Genomic DNA, 22724 nt, shown 5'->3' with positions numbered 1-22724 from the left:
AGGAATTCTTAGAGAGATGTTCAAATCCAGGATGTATCACTGTTCTCCAACTACTCAGAGAAGAAAAGAGTGGGGTGGAGGGGGTGGGTGTGCATACCCTGCCTCCCAAAGAATCCTCCAGGCAGAGATGAGTACAAAATGCACTTCCAAGGCAGCTGTAAAGACTAAACCTGCTAATGTCAGCTCAGAAGCATCAACACTTAAACTGAAAAGCTGTGTGAAACAAAAAATGATGTGCATTCACTTGAAGGTCTGTCAAAGACCTGAAAGAGCATAATCAGGAGCTGTTAATAGACTGTGCAATGCTCTTTCACTAAGGGCCAAGAAAAGCAAGGCACTTGTAGCCCGAGAAATACTGCTGTAAGAATATGAAGTAGATCACCTTTCCTTTGTCCGCACTCATCAATAAACAAAGTGGATTTGCTCATTGAAAATGACTATTGAAACTCTATTCTTGCAAATAGCTACGAACTGGGAGCACTGAAAGGTTTACAGTTAGGCCACTTGGAGACTTCTTTCAAAGACTACATCTTGCAGGAGAGCTCTCTGATGCAAATTGTATCTCTCCAGCCATAGAAGAATCTGTTCATATATGAGACATGAAAGAATTTCTTTCAATCCCCTCTGTTTCCTCGTAAAGATTTCTCACTGTTCTTGTGGTCTGAGTAGAGTAGTAAACAGAGTTTGCTTTCTTAAACAGTCTTTTACATCCCCCATATAATTATGAAATGGGAAATGAAATAAGCTGTCTTAGTCCGGAACTGCTGCAGTGAAGGCAAATTTGGGGGTATTTTTGCCATAATTGCTTTAACTATCTCAAGAAATGAGGCTTCTCCATTAATAGAAAAGCCCAGATTATGTCTCCCTAGTCACATCACAGATATATTTCTAATATAACGTGGTCCAGCAGTTTCAAAAATGAATTGTAAGGTTAGGAAAACTTCTAATCTAATCTTAATCTAATCTTGACTTTAAAAAGAAATGACTTACATTGCAACACAGAGCAAACAATCCAAATATTAAAGCTCAGTACGCTATTAGTAAAATGAGGTAAATAATATTTATTTGTTCACATGTGCTGTGGTAATCCATTAGTTACTTTTTTTTTGAAGTTCTGAATATGTCAGGTAGTCTACAAATACAGGCATCAATGGTAAATGTGATTTAGTAAGGACTTTGTTACTTACTCTGTGGGAACTTTGGCGGATTGTCATTGACATCTGTAAGTGTAATTGTCACTTTGGTTGTCCCTGAGAGGCCTCCCATGTGTCCTCCCATATCTTTTGCCTGTATCACAACATGATATTCTTCCTTGGCTTCTCTGTCCATATTCGGAAGGGCAGTTCTTATAATGCCTATAAATACAGAGAAAATATGACACATGCAAGTGTTCCCACGTTCACATCATGATAACTTACCTAGCGTCAGGAAGCTTTGTTCAAACACGTCAGTAGATTATAATGCCAAATTATTTAATTCATCATCTTAATGTATGCCAGTTATGAAGTCCTACTCAAATAAATTGCTCAGTATTACCTGTTTGAGCTTCCACCGAGAAGTACGGCTGACCTTCAAGAATACTGTAAACCAACTTGGCGCTGTTCCCATAGGTAGGATCATCAGCATCTGAAGCTGTTACCTGAATAACTGATGTACCTAAACACAAAAAGCAAAGGCAGAAGGAATATACTCAGAAGCAAACATATCTGAGAGAACCATGAAGAGATACTTTCAGTTGTACGGCACAACTGTTTTTTAACTATTTATTTCCAGATTCGATAAATTAAAAAAATTACTTAACAATTTATATACAAGGAAATAGACTCATAAGATCCATAAATATGTGTCACCAACAGTGACATAGATTAATGTTCTAAACAGTGAAGACATAAAAGTCAACAGTCACAAAGTTCTATTATGTCTTTCTTCCCTAGTAGTTTAAGCATACATTGCTTTTGACATTAGACAACCAAGCAAGAGAGTTTTCTTTCCACTTTGACCATGAAAGTCAGTAGCTGCAGCAGGGTTTGATTTGATGACTGAATTAGATAAACTGACTGAGTTGTTTTGTCTGAGGATGAAGTAAGTTCTACCTCCCAAAATTCTACCTCCCAAAATTCTAAATAATAATAATTAAATCAGGCCAAGATATATTGCTAAAGTAACTTCCTCTATACAGCCAGGCACTGAAGTCTGTTTATGAGTACTTACCTACATTTGATCTCTCCGGCACATTGGCATGGTAGTTTTCATGAAGAAACTCTGGTGGGTTGTCATTTATATCTTGAACTTTAACAATGAATTCAGAGGGCGGTTCCAAAGGTCTGTTTGTGTTCCTGTCTACGGCTTGTGCCGTGAGAGTGTACTGAGCTCTCTCTTCGCGGTCCAGTGTCTTTGTTGCATGGATGTTCCCTGATTTGTCATCAATAACAAAAATGATTCCTGCTCCTTCACCTGAGAGAATGTATTTAATGTTTCCATCTCCAGAATCGATATCTGAATGAAGCTACAAAATGAGAAAGAGACATAAGGTAACAAGATGGTATCCTTCTTATGTACGTGTATATGAGACAAAGTTGTTCCTGGAATTACTATAATTTCATAGTTTTCAAAAAATCTTGTCTCTAATCAAGAGCTAATTCATGCAGGAGCTGACACTGTGAGTACCTGTTCCTTGCATTCAGAGAAGCTGGCCAGAGGAGCTTCATGCTACTACATGTAGGGAGCTACTGAGACCCAAGCTTTAAGGAAGAAAATACACAATGAGATAGTTATAACAGGCACTTTGTTCAAATGAGGATGGAAGGAAGAGTCACTTTTGCGGACAGTTTGTGCTCTTCATGCTAATCAGACTTTACTAAGTTACATTAAGGCTGCAACAAATGAGCCAATATTGGATTGTGAACTGGTTTTTAACTACAACCTCTTTATTATAAAATAAGCAACAAATGCCTACTGAACTTTCTTACCTTCATTACCAGGGCACACTTCAGTTTGATGAATGAGAGAAACATTGAGCCAAATTATAGATTTATTGATCATACATTCACAGTTACAAAGTGCACATTTCTAACCATCTTTTAGATCAGAATACCCAACTCTCTACTCTTTTGTGCTGGTGTTAAGCCAGTGCAGTTCCACTGATTTAATAGGAAGTTATAAACGGGTAATTCACAGTAAAGGAAAAGAGAATTAGCTTAGTATGTATGTACATATGCCTGTGCACACAGACATATGTCTCAATGTATACATAGCTCTCATATTTAATATTACTGACACTTTAAAAATGAAAGGATGAAGAGAGAGCTATTGAGCAGAACTCTTTTATTAAGCTGCGAAGTTAGATGTTACATTTTTGGTTACTATTTTAAAAGAAGTCCTGAGAATGATACCAGCTATTCTTAGGACATATTTTAGTTCAAATGGTCCCTGCTGTAGTGTTAAATGACAGCTTGTACATCTTCATTCAAAGACTACTGAAGTCAATGGAAAAACTTGCACTCACGTCAAGAGTCTTTGCTTAGCTTCTTAATGAAGCTACAACAACATGATTAATTCTAGGTAAATAATAAGTGGCTGCTGAATAAGCAGCTAATATAACAGAAAAGTAGTGGCAAGGAAAAAAGCAACTCACATAAAAACAAAGCAGAACACAATTAATATTCACATGAATGAAAAAACATAATTTCTTTCTTACCCTTCCCACTAGCACAGGATCTGGTCCTGTATACTCTTCTATAACAAAGAACTGATTCCACACCCAGCCTCTTTTTGAACGATGCAGAACTTGTCCTTCTTTCCCCTTTTCGTGGTGACCATGAAGTGATGGCCTTCCGTGGTTCAGTTTTTCTGTAGTGATGGCATGGCTGTAATACAGCATGCCCATGCAGATAAGCGCGGCATGTAAACAATTGTCCTCCTTCATTTTTGGTTATTCTGTAGGCACAGGAGTATCCAGGAATCTACTCCTTCCACCTTGGAAGTCAAAAAATGTGGGGCTACCGAAAAATTTCAGATAAAATGTTCTGCACATAAGATGCCACCACACATGAAATGCATCACTTTAATGCTCTGCAGCTTCCCAGCTTAATTCCTAAAAGAAAATGAAATTGAGAAAAAATGTCAGTTCTTTCATGTTTTTCAGGTGCAATAATTTCTTTACTAAAAACAATGAAACTAGTACTAACTTGGAATATTCCAAGATAAGAAGATTAAAATGTAGTAATTATTAAGTAATGAATATATTTGGTGTTTCGTTATATGTAACCCCCATCTTAAATAAAATCTCCTTACTTCATGGTTAGGGCACTCATTTGAACATTGGAAGATAGAGAATTATATTCTCTCATGATCCTGCCAAATGGATTTAGCCCAAGATGCAAGGTAGCTGTAGAAATACCTAATTTATATCTAAGCCCTCTTAGGAGCTTAGATTTAAGCCTTAGATATAAGCCTTTAAGCCATAGGCTTAGATATAAGACAGATACCAAGATACCTGCTTATCAAGAATAAAATATTTCTACACATGCCCAGAAAAAGACCTTTTTATGACCAACAGATTTTCATGCCGAAAATAAGTACGTAGGCAGGGGCAGTGATCTGATGACCTAAATTTTGGATTCAGGCACTTGAAATAGCCCTTCAAGGCCTCAGTCTCCCTTCAAGGATCACACATCAAAGGTGGGAAGCAGCACTGATTGCCAATGCTTCTCCCCTTCTTCTGGTGACTATAATTGTCATAAACCTATATATATATATATGTATTATGAGAAGGATCTATATATATATAGATATATATATATATCTATATATATATAGATCCTTCTCATAATGTAGCAATTGACAGCAGTATTTTATGCCTGCTGTCGTTGTGATTTACATTACCAGAAATATAATATTTTCTTAATTTCTAATAGTTTTTTTTAAACTCAGCAGGTCAGAATTAATATTTGAAGCAGAAACTGCATAATACAGTGAAAACTGAACTAAGGTCTATACCTCCAGCAGCTAACAATCCATCTTAAAGGCCACTTTGACATATCCCTGGGGTTTCCAATACATTCTCCTTCAAGCTTTACAGAACAGCCAATTTTTACTGGTCCCTGGGATGTTTGTTTCAGCTCTCAGTGTAATTCACTTTGTTATTCTGCAAGATACTAATAAAATACTCAAGGCTGTGTCCTTAGAGGCATATGTATAAATATATGCTACCATCTTCATTAAAAGAGAATGATTTATTTATGAGAGATTCAGAGTCTTGCACATAGCATTTGTAGCATAGAAAATGCGAATATAGGGAAAAGCTTGAACCTGCATCACATCCTACAGCTCCAGCAACAGACAAACACCTCACCACTACTGAACCCACCCATGTGGGAGTGACCTCCGTGGAGCTGCTGGAGAGAGTCCAGCGTAGGGCTACGAAGATGATCAGAGGGCTGGAGCACCTGCCCTATGAGGAACGGCTGCGAGAGCTGGGCGTCTTCAGCCTGGGGAAGAGAAGACTGAGGGGGGATCTTATCAATGTGTGTAAGTACCTGAAGGGAAGGTGTCAAGGGGACGGGGACAAACTCTTCTCAGTTGTCCCGTGCGACAGGACAAGAGGCCATGGGCAGAAATTGAAGCACAGGAAGTTCTGCCTGACTGTGAGGGGGAATTTCTTCCCTGTGAGAGTGACGGAGCACTGGACCAGGTTGCCCAGAGAGGTTGTGGAGTCTCCTTCTCTGGAGATCTTCAAGGCCCGCCTGGATGCAACCCTGTCTACCATGCTCTGGGTGACCCTGCTGAGCGGGGAGGTTGGACTAGATGATCTCCAGAGGTCCCTTCCAACCTTACTGATTCTATGATTCCATGATTCTCAAGCCGGGGGCAGGCATGTTCTCTCCCACCATCCCTATTGCACAGTTACATAAAAACACACCTCCAACATCAAGAAATGGGTGCGTTTCTAAATACGAAAGGAAACATTTGTGTTCTTCAGCTCCAAAAAGGCTGCTTTTTTGTTTTAATTGTAAAACAGAAATCACTTCAACTACCACATCACAGTGACTAATGAATTAAACATTTAATTTTTCACTATTGTTACATGTCACATTACAGATGACTCGTAACAGTATGGCAGATATGAAAAAGAAAACAATGAAAAAAATCTCGACTACTTTGGTCAGAAAAATGATTTTAAATTCAGTTATTCAGACATAAAATGTGCGTGTGAACTGTGGAGCATTAGGCCTGCATTTTCTGATCGTATTTCTTGCCTCCGTTTTGTTGAGGGGTAAAAATAAAGTAGGACTTACAGGAGCTGCAAACTAATATTTATCCTGGTTTAGAAGTGGCTTAAATAGAAGAAGCCTTCAACATGTGTTATTATAGTGGCTTTTTCTGTGATAATAGTTAATTTGAAGAGGAAATAATTGACATGGCTTTTTTTTCTAATTATGCATAGAAAAACCTGAATTGAAGCACCTACTATGCAGTATTTACTGACTAAGCATCCCTATCATTTCAGTAACTGTTTATTAAACCTCTCTCAAAGTTCAGAAAAGTCTTTTCAAACATAACCCACGAAGTCCTCCGCTCCGCCCCGCAGGTGTAAAACGCACTGCTCCGTCCTGTTCAGCGCACACCTCCGGGTCTCCCCCCGGTGACAGGCGCAAATTTAACCCCACGGCAAGGAGGCTCCGAGGCTGCCTCTCCTGGGTGCTCTGTCTACAGACACTTACTGCTGTTACCAAATTCGACGTATTACAGCCACTTCAGCCCTCTTCATAACTGCATTCAGTTAATCAAGGCTATTGTTTCGCGAGTGGCTTGCCATGGAGCGTCCTTTCAGCTGAGCAGCCTCCAAGGTCCGGCACAGTATCGCCAACTGTGCCGGACAAGTACGTTTGCTGCGAGCATCCCGCGTGGTACATGTGCAGCAGTCAGTGCCTGGGCTCCCAGGGCCTACGTGCTCCAAATCCAAATGAAACAGGAGGGCTGCCGCACCTAGATAGCAGTATATTTTTAAACCTGGAAATGGTTCCTGGAAGTGGCTAACAAGTAACCTGCTTGCCTTAATAGATTCTAAACATGTTTAAAAATTAAATTATTCTTCAGCTAATTAATACAGGATTATGGTCTCAACAATGAAAGCAAGTAAACAAATACAGCCATTATCCCCAAATTTTGCAATACTGTTATGTAAGTCAGTAAACACCTTATAAAGATGGTTAACCATAATAGAAGAGCCACGCTGACATATATGCTGCTTATTTTCAGCTGTTCAAGTATGAAACAAAACACTAACCACACATCCGCGCTTAATTAACTAATGGCGATTCAGAGCAGCAGTTGCTTGCTCCCTTTTGTTCTCTCCTCCGTGCAGACGTGGGGAGAGACGGAGCAATACGGCTGCACGTCTCCGGGACAACGAGAACGACCGCGTCTCGCCCCGCGAGCCCTGCTGGGGCAGAAGTCTCTGGAGCTGTTGGCGGTTCTTGCTTCTGCTGGGGGTTACAGAGTGAGAGGCCTCCACGCCAGCAACGGCAAGGCGGCTCCTCGGGAAGCGAGGCGCCGCGCTGTGATTACCGCCGGAGCGGGAGCCGGGCGAGGTGTGCCGTGCCTGACCCCCGCGCGCCGCTGCCGGCTGCTCCCTTCCCGTCGCCCGCACGCGCTGCTCAGAGCTTCGCAGAGCTGCCACAGCAGCAAGCCCTACGACTCCTACGTTACGAAGAAAAGTTAATATAGCTCCTTGTTAAATCTTTAGGTAGAATAAATCAACAGAGCTCCACCGAAGTCTATGAAATGACTAATTTAGAACAGCTACAGTCTGATTTTATGAACTACTTCCTTCCTAAAAGGCAAGGTGCACGAGGCGCTCTTAAGGTATAATTAAAATAAACTGCATTGCAAACCAAAGTGGCATCATTAACAAGGAAGAAATCTTGTTTCCAAGACAATCTACTCAAAGCCTTTCAAACGTTTAAGTGTAATTCAGCTGCTGAAAGCTAATGGTTTCTTATTTCTTCAAACGGCCTGTATGGAAAAACAGCTAAACAATCTATAAAGCAATTCCTTTTCTCCCACGGACATCACTGAGGGAAAAATACCTCATCGTCCTCTAAGTGTACTATAAAGATACGAGAACTGCAATTGCAACAGCTGATTGGAGCGCTGCTTGGTGTCCATACATTCTCAGTGTGGAGCAGTATTTTTCAGATGCTGTTTATTCAGAAAACATTATACATATATCGAACAGTTAGAATCATTTGCTGTGACTTTTTTTACAGTCAAAATCTGAGGGACAGCTTTAACATTCAAACAATTCTGCATGTAGATTATATTCCTAAACTATAGTAAACTGAATCTCAGGTGGGCATTTGCCCAAAATGCAACATCAGATTTTTTCATTGTTGTTTAGAATTGCACAGCCTGTAACTTTGAAATTCTAAATTTTCCTTAGAAATCTATGAAAATCTAATCCTTCAATCCCCCACATCCTTAAACTTAGTGGATACCAAGGTTTGAACTAAGATGGACTTTTTCCCAAAAGGAAGAATGCCATTAATTTATTTTAGTTTCATAATTATGGTAATTTTGGTACCACATAATAATAGCTCTATCAGAGATAGGGGAAAAACAAGAGTTAACCAGCCAGCACACAAGATCCAGTCACTCACAGAGACACATGAAAGCAATCAGTCTCTCAAATGCTACCTCTGCAAGTTGATCAGTTGAGGTGTATAGCACAGAGAAATGTTAAAACAGCATGCAGTCCACACTAGAAAACATAATGCACCATAAAGTGTATACACAAAATATTTGCATAGAAATAGCAGCTCTCCCTAAATAATTATGAGGATATGCCTTCAGGGCCTTTCTAGCTATGTGGTCTATGTTTTGCACTTCCATTTTTTACGTGTTTTTGAAAATGCAAAGCTGTAAGTCTCAATTTTATCACAAGAACAGGCTGATCTTCTACCCTTATAAAGCACAGCCCATCAATATTCCTAATGGAAATAAGCTATTCAAGTCATTAAAAACTATTATATCATAAACCTGAAAAAAAATATGACTGTGTTTTCAGATTATGTCAAAGAGTAGAGCCAGAGTTTGGATTACTCCAAAATGCATAAACTCCACTGTCCTTCCACACCCTACCACTGAGAACGCAAACCTGCAAAACTCGCAAAGTGCCGCTTGGCATAGTAGAGAGGTGGTATGAGGGTGCTACCCCAACTCTAACAGCCAAATCTAAAAAGTCCATGTGCTCTACAAAACTTCACGCAAAAATTAGAATGACTAGTTTATACATGACTGATGGACAAAAATAAAGAGCCAACAAAGAGTATTTTAATGACAAGACCAGTCACGGAAGCTAAGTCTAGCCAATTTAAATATCTTTCGTTATATTTATAGCAAAAAAATTCCAAACATCCATGCTGATTTCCTGTGTGCTATTAAATGACCATATGTCAAATTAGAATAGACTAAACAATTTTTCTGATTTGTCTAGGCTGTAACTTCTGGATGATACATTAAAATAGCAATTGTTCCCAGGAATACGCTTGGCAGAAAGCAGTCAAGAGCACAGTGCAGCATTATGATGAAGGATGATTATGTTCGGAAATGTTTTGCAAGAATATCAAGTAAATATGGCAAACTCACAATCCAAATGAGATTTTAACTGTAATTAGAATTAGCTGAAAAGATGAATGATGTCTTTTACTATAATTTTATCGACAGATGAGTAAATGAATAGTTTTCTAATGACAGAATAAATATTGGACCGCATGAGCTGTGGAGTTAAGAGCGGGTGCGGCAGGCATGCACTCGGGCCGTAAGGACGGAGCAGCCGGAGCCGGAGCGAGCGGCTGTGCCCCTCGCTGCGGGGGGACCTGTCACAGGGGACCCCCTCTCCACGTCAGCAGCATCGCGACGCGAGCAGGAACCCCGATCTTTGCTCTGGGGCCTGGGCTGTTTTGAACAGCCTCTCCCTTAGGGCTCCTACACCATGGTTTAACTCACAGGGGTAGCCGCGAGACTCTCTCTTCCTTCGAAACTGGAACGGGGGTCATGAAAAACGAGCAGCTCACTTTGAAAGAAGCTAAGAAAGAGATTTCCAGATCAAATAACCAGCCAAGTCCCACTGAGTCCATACTGCTTAATCTTCAGGGTATTCCTAAATTTAACTACTTTGGAATTTTTTAATAAAAGAGATGAATCAAGGGACGTAGAATAGTTACACCTGCAAATGTGCAATTGGTGAATGCATGCATAGCAGTATGAATGCAAGTGTCACTTGCCATATATTTTTATCCTCTCATAGTTTGCTATGTTCACATACCTGATGCCCTTTTTATTAATATTTCAAGACATTCATATAAGCAACATGAAAATATTTTGAAGGAGGATAGTTCTTGCTGCAGAAAACTATTCAACTCTACTCAGAAAGTTTCACACATCTTGATAACCTAATACTTGGTTTTAATTTAATTTTTCCCAACTTAACAAAACTTTGTTCTCCTCTTTGACTCATTTCAAGAAAACAGTGCAAAAAGGTACAGAAACAGCCTGGTCCCCTTTATTTAGGAAAACAAAGGAAAAATACTCAAGAATCACTTAATTCTCTCAATGACTTTTGGCTTTTAAAGTATGTCATGTTGTTAGACCAACCTCTTTATACCATAGAAAAATTAATTATACAGCATTCTTGTGGTAAAAAAGCCATATCTCAGTTTGTTTGCATTAAATATTGGTATGTAAAGAATCCGATCTGCTATATGGCATATCTAGTTTGCACGATACGCATAGAAAAGCCAGTTCTGAAAGCAAGTCCTTTAGTTCTAAGACATGACAAACTCTTTATTTCCCTGAATCTGGACAGGATTGGAATCAAGATTATTGTGTTTCTCCACTGGAACTAGAGTCTTTCCCACAATGCAGCTGCCTATGTGATACCCAGAATTAAGAATAGTGTAACACTGGCATATCATCATTCCCAAGGTCTACTTTAATACAATGAAATGAAGTGGAGGATAAAACAATAACAGCTTTTTATTTTTAACTCTCAGGGTGCTGCAGTAGTTGATGGCTTTGTGCATGTCTTTCCGGTCAGGAAATCATCCCATCAGGAGATGTATTTTGCTTCTTCAAATGAAGCCCTGCTCGCCGAGCCACATTTGTTCATGTACCAGCAGAGGTCCACTGCTAAGTGCCCAACCATGGCCCTTAATCATCACAGATTAAATAGGAAAATGAAAAATTAAAGGACTCCAAACCCAGTGAACTGGGTTTGAATATGACTAATCCCATGAGATGAGTCACATACATATACAGGTAACTACTTGGAATCAGGCATTAAAGACCAACATGCAGTAGTCTAATGCAAAATGTTTTGCTTAAATGACAAAAGGTCTGATCTCTGATAGAGAAAAAGATGTTCATGCTCTGCATGTAACTGGTAATTCTCATTTCTCCAAAAGTGTAATTCTGAAACAGATCACCAACAACTCCCTGTGAGCCCTTCTGAAGCAGTGAATCTTCTGGTTGAACCTCAGTTCAGTTCTCACTGGAGTGAACACCAAATCATCCTAATCTTAATGCAAATTGATATAAAGTCTTTTGTGCCAGTCACGAACCATTATTAGTCTTACGAGACAAAATATTTAGTCCAGAAAAGGAAATTTTTCATATTTATAGATATCAGGGGTGGGGGTGTGGGCGTGAGGAAAGAAGCTGTTAGGTAGTCTACTGGAAAAAGACTACCTCATACTCCTCCAGTTCCTGTTGCATTGTCTTGCATGGATGTAAACGCTCATCATCTAGGCTGCAGTTTTGCAGCTTATTGGGTATTTGTATAATTCTACATGTGGCGTGCAAATGCCTAGGGGTTTCTAGGGAGTATCTAGGGGATATCTAAGGGTTCTAGGTCATGACAAGATTTGTTTCTGCTAAATAAATTAAGTCATTGCAGAATAGAGGATTTTTCATTTTTGGCAATAAAAGTTACCTTAAAAAGTGCTAAATAAGTTTTGTAGAATCCTATTCTGAGTTCATTATGAAAGGAAATCTTAATCCTTTGCATTTTTAAACTATGTTTTATAGCACTGTATTGGATTACTGAGATGTTTAAAGCCAATAATCCCCAGCTGTTCCTAAGAATAGCTTTTGAAATGTAGCCATATTCTTCTGTAACAGCTTTGAGATTCAATATTAGGAAATCATAGACTAAAACATAAAATGATGTCTCTTTGAAAATAAAAGTCATTTTGCAGGAAAGAAGAGGAATAATAAGCATCCTGACTAATATGATGTGATACTTCCTTCAGTATCCACCTTTGAAATCATCACAAAAGGGAAGGATTTTCACCAGAATTTGGTTTAATTTGCACTTATTCTAGAAGACTGAAATTGCTGTTCGGTGCACCTCATACAAAGCAGTAGAAAGAAGGAAGACAATTTAGCACATTATGAACCAAATGATATAGAAATAGGCCTGAGAGAGTGATATTAAAAGAGTTGGGAAATGAAAAATGTCTGTAAACAGAGTTTCAGTTTACTTGCTGCCCTGGGGAGATCCACTTAAGATAAATGTGACAGAGGCTGTCTGTTTTTAAGCATAAACTCTACAGGAAAACAACAAACATAAGAAAGATAGTCTTATTAAAAAACATCGTGATTGATAGAGTCATCTGAAATAATGCTAAGCCCTTGGAAGAAATAGTCTGTTTTAAATAGTAATTGTGTTCTTGCCCATCCCAACCAAATCGGAATTCTTGTAATTTCCTATACATTCAAAACTCAGAATAGCTGCAGCCTTTGTAAACCCAGTTCCAATATAGTTTGCTGTTGCATAAGTAAGTGGTTATAGATAACACTCTGAGGAGGAAAATAAACGACAACTATAGTCAAGTTACTTCCAGCTACTAAATGCTGTGTTCACACATTAAGCCAATCCTGAATCTAGAACAACAAAACATTATTTTAAAAAATTATTTTACTTCCAAAGGGGAGCAAAAAAAAAAAAAGAGGAAATTATTTCTAGAAAATTTCTGAAAGGAGAATGCACTGCACAATAGGCTATTCTGTTAGATGTATAATCAATCAGTTTTTTCATATGGTCAAGGCCTCCCTCTATAAATTGTTTTGCCACTTGGAATATAATTCTACTAGACTTCTTGATCCCCTCGTTCCCCTTCAAGTTGGTCTCCCTCAAGTAGAAAGTTTCTGATAAAAGATCACCACTTCAGAACCACATGCAAGCCACCTTGAAAAGACAGCAGTTTGTCCAAGTCTAGCAACCATTGTGACCATCATTTAGAGAGGTTCACATAATTAGATTTTCTGTAACACTTATCTTTATAAAACTTGACAAGCTAGTGAATTACTCTCTCTCATTCTCAGATACATTTGCTAGAGAAAGAAAGGTGAGGGCTAAAAATCTGCTGAAAAAGCCTCCTCCTTTTCTCGATGATCACTGCATTTCAGAGGGAATACTTCCACTTAACTTAAAAAAAAAAAAATAAAAAAAAATCATTAGCTGCAACCTTCCCTTCAGCTTCCTGTGCATCCTGGCCAGCTCTGACCACAGATCTGAGGAGCTGTCTGTGGTTTCACTGTTCCAAGTGATTAGATTCAAAACTGCAAGGGCTAAAATGTAATTCCCAATATTATGCTACTAAAAAGAATGCAACAAGAGCATCAGGTGCTGAGCGTATAAAGAGACAGGCTGGCCAGCTTGCAATTAAAATGTGTTTTTCATGCAAGTGAGTGGTACATTTCCAGAAAAGGGCAAATATTTCAATATATTTTACACAGACATAATTCATTCCAAGTTAAATCTGTTTATTATATATTTCATACTGACCACATGAAACAATTATACATCCCAGAGATTATGGCCTGGCACCACTTCTGATCTGCAATTATGGATTTTGATAAAACATTTCTATTTTTTTCTGATAGAAACCATTAACAAGAGTTTCGAAGCATTAGCTTGCTACAGTTGGAATGATGCTCGTGTCCTAAGACATAAAGCAGAAAAGGCAAATTTTAAATACTTTGAACCTATTGCTCTTCTTGCACAGAAGCTATAATTTCAGAAAGAGCTGTCCCATAATGGCATACATGTGAAATGGTCAAAAATGGGCATTTCTTTAATTACATTAGTGTTATTCATGGTTAAAACTGTAAATCAGATATGATTAAATATATTCTGAAAGTGAATTATATGTTTTGGAGATATGAAAACCTCTAGCTTTTGCCTTAACTTCCCTGATGTCAAAGGGACCGTCACTTTAATGGTGCAACAATCAGGAACCATGGCATATATCTGCATCCTTGATCATTTATATCAACGTCTTTTTTAACCAACAGGACCGTATAAAACTATTTGACTGTGAATGAATATGTGACCACTTCAGTAAAGCTTTAGCTTTCAAATTAATAAGAGCTAGTTTTCTCTCTGATGGAGACCAGTGAAGTGTTACTTAAATACAGGCTTGTGGAAGAAGAAGAAAACAATCTGACGCTCGGCGTAACTGCTGGGTAGAGAACACTATGATTTTTGTATGGAATGATGTTAACACAAGGCAGGTACAGGGGAAAAATTTACATTTATAGAATACAAAATCGAGACCAATAATAAAATTGAAAGAACTAATTTGTATGTGTATATAAAAAGAAAACGGAAACTTCATTTAAAAGAATTAGATTAGGCAACTTTTTCATATTAAATATATTCTACTAAAGTTCAGCATATTTTCTACTAAAATGTTCTTTTCAAGAAGTTGCTGAGATGATAGTGCTATTTCAATCCATCCAATTTCCTTTTTACTAAAAAGTCTTCCATAATGGTAATTAAATAAATTGCTCTTGGAGTAATTATGTTTTTTCTTCTGGAAAAGAACTATTAGCGTGAAGAGATATGAGAGAGTCTGTCACCAAACAAAATCTTTCTAAATACATTTGTGCTTGTTACATTTATTGGAAGAAGGCTGGAGCACTTATAAAGGTTGGACCTTTTCATTTTTTTTTAAAGGAAATTTCTACCTGACAGTTGAAATAGGAAACAAACTAAAATGACTGCTGACAGTCTTGGGAATGCAGAAAGAAAGAAAATGGAAGTTGTGAGTCAATAGAAAGCTTTTAAAGACCACGTGTGGTAAGCCCTAGAGAGCTAGTGTGAACTAGAAGTCCAAATCACATGTTAGAGGCAAGTGAGTGGTGGACAAGACGAAGATGAGTGAAAGCCTAAGACTAATGGGTCTTAGTGCATTGCATAAACCAGCATTCTCCATGCACGTACTCATACATCATGTTTTGAAAGAGAACGAGACTTGTACTATAGCTCTGTTAAGGTGGTTCTGTGCACGGTAATTCATCAACCACCTCTAACCTCTATGAATTGTATCATCCTAGAGTGAAATGAGATGCTTCTACATTCTTAATACGTAACTATGTTTCATCTATACTTCTCTTGCTTACAAGTCAGGCTAAAATGGTTTGTTGCAATATGTGTGTACTATGAACTGAATTATGTCTTTTTCCTCAGATTTTTAAACTTAGTTAAAGATTCTCCTCCTACTTGTGGAAACCGACCATATATGTGCTACAAAACCTGCGGCATGCACTGAAATAGCCACCAGAATGGACACAGCCCTCCATGTCTTGTTCTCTGGGCTAGTCTAGTATCTCAGACTTCACAGGACTTTAATGCAACATTGATGCTTCTTAGTTTTGCTCACATTACAGAGAACCTGGAGTTTTTCCTCCTAGAAAAGCCAAGGTAAAACTTCAGTGGGTATCTGGTTTTCTGTGTGTATAAAGCTGAACGTTCTTATCTTCCTTTTTGCTTTAAATCCCTTTGGTAAATAGTATGAGGATAATCTCAGAGGCTACAGACTAAACAGTATAGATGAGTATTTGAATTTATTTATGGTGTCTTTACAATATCACATCCAAGGATAACGATACAGTCCCCTTATAGATGCTAACTCTGTACTTCTTTGCCACTCAGAAGATGAAGAGACTGTGAGCTCAGAAACTCACAAGAGTGAGGAAAAGGGAAGAAAGAATGATTTGGTACTCTTTGTCCTTCAACTACAATCACAAAATAGCTTCCTGGAAATTCAATGGTCAGAGAGAATAAAGCACGAGCCAGGCACCAGCTGGAGAAACTGGATCCGGGGATTCATCCAAGAACTGGAAACAGACAGCCATATCTCTTGTTTAAATGTAATGGCTGTCAGGGTAAGCATTGCCTTAAAAATGCAATGTGATTTTTTTCAAACTCTTTGTGCATATTTTGTGGACCCCTTCAGGCTTAAGCTTCTGTAAGTGAGCTTAGCATTGGGCTCAAGGAATGATAAATGTATAAGCAGTAAGAACTCATTTTGTATGTCACGTGCAGGCATTTATGTTGTACTATGCTACCTGTAAACATGACTGTAACTAAACCCAACTGTAATACACCAACACAAATGATTATATGAGACTACGAATATGAATGTTTACTAAATGCCTATCTATTAATGGAGTTTCGTTAAATAGTATAAAAGAAATTCCCATGCAAAAGCAACACAAACTCGTTAAATTTTCAGAGCCTTGTAACCCAGTAAATCTGGTGTTACTGCTTGCAACAGGCCAACTGCTTTGTGTTAAGCTAACAACAAAGGCCTCAGGACCTGTCAGGCTTTGTCTCGACTTCTTTCCACCTCCCTGGAGCTTGGTTTTATTTAGTTTGTTTGGTTGTAACAGGTTATCTAAGGACCAGATGACTATTGTCTAATTTGTTTTGACTTTTTGCTTAGCTTTGTGTGACTGTGTGATGTAATACTGGTTATTACATATATATTTGTTATGAATACATGGCAATAACAAGTAGTTATTCTGTGCAGAATGAACTATCTATGACCCTAGAATAAAATGCAGCAGTGGGTAGTACAGGCATGTGGATGACATTAGAAACTTTGAAAATCCATGTACAAGCTGACACTGGAGGCCCCATGGCCAATGGTCAGTTCCTGGCCATCAGAAGAATGCAAATTTTGAAGCTGCTCCAAATCAATTTTAGGAATAACAAAGAGAACAATGGGCAAACTATTCAATATATATAAAAACACACGTTACATAATAAAATGGGATGTAATGTGAAACTGGAGAGCAATGAAGACAGAGCAAGGTACAGAGCGTGATAGCAAACATACAGAAATGGCTCCAGGTGGATTCTAGGAGGAGGAAGAAGAAACTGTCATAGTCACCGTGCTCCTCACGGGATGCCGATAAGTTGGGTCTCCCACCGAAGCCATCACCCAGAGAGAGGCAGCAGAAGAGCATAACACCACAGAAAGGGTTAATACTAGAAAGTTTGCATTCATCAGTCTTAACCATGTAGCATATGCACCATGTAACTGGACAAACAATTCTTTGGTTAGACTGCTGAGGCTTTAACTAGACTAATACTACATTCTTGGCTTTGCATGTAAGGTTTCTTCCTTTAGCCTGAAGAAAGTGTAGTGTAATAAACTGATTCAAGCAATCTAGTCTGTAATTTGGAGGTAACAAGCTGGTAACTGCTAACAGGCAAAGCAGTTCAGTAGGACAGAGGATGATACTGCCAACCATATGTGAGCTCAGTTACGTTAATGAAAATGGAGTCTGCTCTGGCAGGAACTAACGGGGTGAGGAAGAGGAGTTTAATCTGGATAATGAGGGCCAAGAGACCACCATTCTCAGTTTAGGAGAGTTGTTTTGTGACAGTTTTTAAAAATCCATTAGCATACTATTCATTGCTGAGAAGTTTTTCCATTTAAATATTTAACTGATCTTTAGATTTGTTAACTGAAAGCACTTTTTGAGCAAATCAAATTGCTACAGATCTCTGGGGGGCGGGGGGGGGGGGGGGCAGGGAGGGCCATTCCATTTAATGCTAGGTTTCTTGAATACCCAAGTATTGTACTATTTTGTTTATCCTGCAAGAATGCAGCAAAGTAGCAGTAAGCACCGGGTCACTAGCTTTACTGTGAAGTAGCACAATACAGTCTTTGTTGAGCTCTCCTTGGAGTGACTCATTGTAATTCATTGAAAGACTCCCCTTCGCTGTGATGGTGTTGTTCTCTCCCGTGTCTCCTGTAGGGCAGAGAGGGAGAGAGGATAGAAGTGGTACCTTTTAACATGTACAGTAATGAAGTTTGCAGTTAGTATCCAAATAGTTGAAATAGAGATAGTTTCCAGTCTTGAAATGAACAGCTCATTAGTGAGTCCTACATGTTTGTACAAATCCATTCGCCTCAAAAACGAAGTATCCTTCTTGCCAACATCATACTGCAATTCACATGTGTTGCCTGCAGTGAAAGTATGAAAATAACTCAGGAGGTCTAGGGAGAGGCTTTCGGTTGGTTGGTTGTTTTTGCTTCAGTGCAGCTTCATTTCACAAAATATAGCTTATAGCATGAAACTACGCCAACATAGCTTGGAGGCCTTTCAGAGTGACCAGACTTTCAACATTACATAACCTGTTTTTCTTTTTCTTTTTCTCCTTTTTTTTTTTTGGGGGGGGGGGGGGGGGATGAGAAGGGAGGATGAAAAGCCAAATATGCAAGGTTATGTGTTAATATTAGGTACAAAACTGTAAAAAGTAGTTTTTCTGGGATCAGACCCCAGAAACATCACCCTTTGGTATCTTCGGCTGCTGTTTGTAAGAGGAAATTTTGTTCATAAACAGAACCAGAAAATACCCAAGAGGGTCAGTACTGTATTTGATTTCCAAACATTATATTGGCTCACACTTCCTATGTTCTGCTCTCTCCTGTTATCCACTGAATTCATTAGAAAGTTTTGGCTACTGGCCAAAAGAAATGGTTAATGCATTGCAGAGCCTATATTGTTTGAAACATCTTTTGAGACAAGAATTTACAGCACTGCTATAATAAAACTCAGATTTCAGCATTAAAGTACAAGTCTGTGTACTTGCCACACATACTAGTATTATACAGAAAATGAGAACCATGAAACTCTGAGGAAATTAGGAAAATATGCAGTAACATCTAGAAAGATGCCATTAGGACTTGGTTATACCTTTAAGAACAACCTTAAGCAAGAGATAAATCACATATGATGCTGCACAGGGATCTGCAATGGACCTAAGAAAAACGCTGTTGAATCACAAATCCTTTGTCCTTGCTTTGCACTGCAGGATAGTAATCTTAGACTGATCTAGAGAGCACTTACTACCTTAGTTGAGAAAAGACAGGACTGAGTATGGACTCAGCCCTCACTTAGTCCCTTCTGTGCCTCTGCCAGGCTCTCAGAAGGTTAATTTTCTCTCTGATGTAGCTCTGTTTAGTGTACTTTATTCTATTCTATTTTATATTATGCTTGTTATTATGCATTCAAAGTAAAATGAAATATGTGCTTTCCATCCCAAAGAGTACATATTAATCTTCTGTAGGAATTGCAAAGTATTGCTTTTATGAACAAGAAAGAGTACAGCTCTTTTGTGTAAAGGAGTAGAGGTATAACTTTGCCTAAAACCATGGAACAAACCTTCGTTTATGAGACAGAGGAATCATTTTTATTCTACTACATGAATTCATTGGGCTGCCACAGGCCAGTCATAATCTGTTATTGTTTCCCTGCAACCTTGTACTATTAATTTTTCTTTTTAATGAACTGTCCAGTCTAGTTTAGCTATGGGAACGATGATGGAGTTGCAATATAAATGGTTTATGTCATGCCTTTGTCAAAAGGCTTTCCCCTACAGCACCAGAATATAATTGAAAAGCCATTTTAAAATAATGTAACTGAATGATTGCAAATGCAGGTTGTCAGGAATAAAGTGGGAAAATCCTATGCATTATACTAGATTTTATCAGTCACAACTCGTGTGACTTTATTAGTGTTTATACAGATTAGTAAAGCCACATAAATCACATGTGTCTACATGGCTTTATTACTGTATACTCCTGAGAGACAGTGACTATATTTTTAAGTTGTTGTTCTTCAACTGTGACTAACCATGCAGTAATTGTTTGGTTAAATGTCTCGGATGAATTAAATCACTAAATGTTTTCTCTTATAGCATACAGAATAAGTGCATGTTTGAGAGAGCAAATTAACTTCTGAGTAGAATTAAAGACGGGGGGAGGGTTTGTGTATGAAACCTTGAAGGGCTGAGTATCCAGTAGCCTTTTTATATGTACTATATATGCAAGAAGAATACTTTTAATTTAGTTCTCTCTTACATTTTTTTTCTAGCCCTGGATGCATATGCTCATTCTTGGAGGCATTATGGTGAATGTTTTTAAATATATAATTGCATCATTATTATTATTATTATTATTACTGTTTACTATTATTACTATTACTACTATTTATTACTATTGCTATGAAAGCCCAAAGACAGTTACTAGAAAGAAAACTTACTATAGTTAAAGCTGACATCACTTTTCTCAATATACTATGCAGTAAGTTCATTACATTGGTGGTTTGAAAATTTCCATCAGAATTGCTTTTGAAAGACTTGGATTTGATTTTTGTTTCGCACTTCTCACCTTCAAAATAACTACTGAAATTTCATCAGAAACATTAGATATATGCGTTCACTAGAACATGTATTTCACAACTAAAACCAAAATTTTTAACTTTGTTCTGATTCTCAAGGTCTTGGATTTGGGATTTTTTTTAGCCAATGTACCAATCTTTCCACGCCTTTTCCCCTCTTATGGCCAGTGTGCTCATTTTGTGCTGTGCAGTCTCTGCCTTTGCTTAGCAGCTCTCACGTCTTGTGGGAAGCTCAGGAGTTTTTCACGGCACAGCCCAGCCAAGGCTTTCCAGCCCACTGGGCAGAGCGTATGGCAGCACAGGTACAGTTCCCCAAAGGCTGGGAAAAAGCAGAAATGACTGTTTGATGAACCAGTTGTTTCAGCATTTGAGCTGAAACCAACTTTGGATCAATAAGATATGAATTTCAATTCAGTTCCAAATCCGTTGTTCCGAATAACAAATTACACATTTCAACAAAATCAAGATTCTTTCAATCAGATTTTTTAAATTCACATAAATAATGTTCTACTAAAAAACTGATGGGAAAAATTAAAACATCCATATTATGAGGTACTGAGGTTATAAGATCTAGTGCAGTATGAACATATTTTTCCCACTTACTGTCTTAGAGATGTCTAGTTGATTTATAACAAAATAATGATTCTTCTTTGGTATCTGTTTAAACAGGATACATGCCTTATAACTATTCTAACAATATTTCCAAAGGTGTTTTAGCTCAAGCAATTCTTGACGAGTACCAGCACCAAAAAGACAAGGTAGCAAATTCGTACTCCAGCTTATGAAACTGAGTATCTGCCATGAGACCGACATGAGCAAATTGTTCTTCTTAATATTTCATCCTTGGATTTGATGCACTTTGCTGTGTCATTCCACTGAAGTCAAAGAGCTTGCACTCATGTACGAATCTCTTTCATTTAGAATACTAATAATGTACACAATAAACAAATGCCTGAGAAATACTTTTTATTTATGCAATTAAAGTTTCTCTTCAGTTACTGAATATAGAAAATTAAATTCTGACAGTTTATTTCCTTTTGTGTGGATCTGCAGCATAAGCTTGCATGTGTCTTTTCCCCATTTACAATATACATTGCTCAACTCTTAAAGCCTCAAAAGATTGCTACCCAGAATATCAAACCTTTTTCCACCTTACTGTGGAAAAGCTGTAGGCTGAAGTTGAGAATTCAGAAATTCAGGTCTTAAAACTTACAATATAAATGATTACTCGTACAGAAATGAAGTGAGATGCACAAAATAGGTCAAAGCAGGTAATTGGAAATTTAACTCTGTTCACATATATAGGCCTCACTAAATGTGCTAGCACTGTAATAAGACATGGTGAGTCTAACTGAAAATTAAACTTCTCTTCACATGGCATTTGTGCAGAAACAAAGCTATACAATGATTTCCTTCCATGATCTACTTCATATGCCACTAACAGCATGTTTTTCCTGTTAAGGTATAAGTTTACTATGTAAGAATTAAAAACAAATTATAAAAAGGTTGTTATACTTGAATGAGGCAATTTATACGTCATACAAGCCTGAATTTATCTATCCAGTAAGTGAAACAAAGTTTCTCAGCCTATTTAATCTTTAATTATGCCAGCATTCCCTATTTGAGGTTCCATGGGCTGACCCTTTATTCATATATAATGCTTTAAAAAGTAATATATATGAAAAGAAACTTATCAGTTGTGCCTCCTCCCTTTAGAATTTAGGTGTGTTTATATATATATGTGTGTATGTGTATATATACATATATATATATATGTATGTATATATACATACATATACTCCAATGCTCCAATAAATATAAATATTCCAACAAACATAAGGAAGAAATCTTTTGTCAGGATACAGCTACTTAATGAAATTCTGGCTACTAAGTAGCCAAGCCCATGTTATAGCTCCAAATAACCTCAGTTCTGCCCTTCCTTCTATACTGTTTTCTTTGTTCCATTAACAATAGTTAAACATGAATATTTACCTTGTCAACTGTTTGATTATGTAGATACTATAACAGGAAATTTGCATTCCTGAACAGGCACAGCTGGAAACAATTTAAGAGAAAAAAAAATCCTTCAAAAGAAGAGAAGACAAGTAAGAAGCATATGGATGCCCAGGTTTACATGATAATCAACAAAAGCAGTGCTTGTTCCTCCTCTTTGCGAGGAG

At 37.9% G+C, this 22724-nt stretch overlaps 1 protein-coding gene across 7 annotated transcripts in view; it reads right to left on the bottom strand.

Annotated features, from left to right (window-relative positions):
* The window catches only part of CDH11 (cadherin 11), a 317396-nt gene that overhangs the window by 16559 nt on the left and 278113 nt on the right, over positions 1–22724 (bottom strand). For all 7 annotated transcript variants that reach the window (XM_062586727.1, XM_062586733.1, XM_062586729.1 and 4 more), the window contains 4 exons: positions 3698–4093; positions 2212–2506; positions 1537–1656; positions 1188–1355 (listed from right to left, as the gene is read on the bottom strand). In XM_062586727.1, the coding sequence (XP_062442711.1) occupies positions 1188–1355; positions 1537–1656; positions 2212–2506; positions 3698–3925 (811 nt within the window). In that variant the 5' untranslated portion in view covers positions 3926–4093. The remainder of the gene's footprint in view (positions 1–1187; positions 1356–1536; positions 1657–2211; positions 2507–3697; positions 4094–22724) is intronic.

The sequence above is a fragment of the Rhea pennata genome, chromosome 13 (genome assembly GCF_028389875.1).
Source record: "Rhea pennata isolate bPtePen1 chromosome 13, bPtePen1.pri, whole genome shotgun sequence".
Classification (NCBI taxonomy): Eukaryota; Metazoa; Chordata; class Aves; order Rheiformes; family Rheidae; genus Rhea; species Rhea pennata.
The sequence above is the reverse complement of the archived record's forward strand: the minus strand, read 5'-3'. Positions and strand labels throughout refer to the sequence as shown.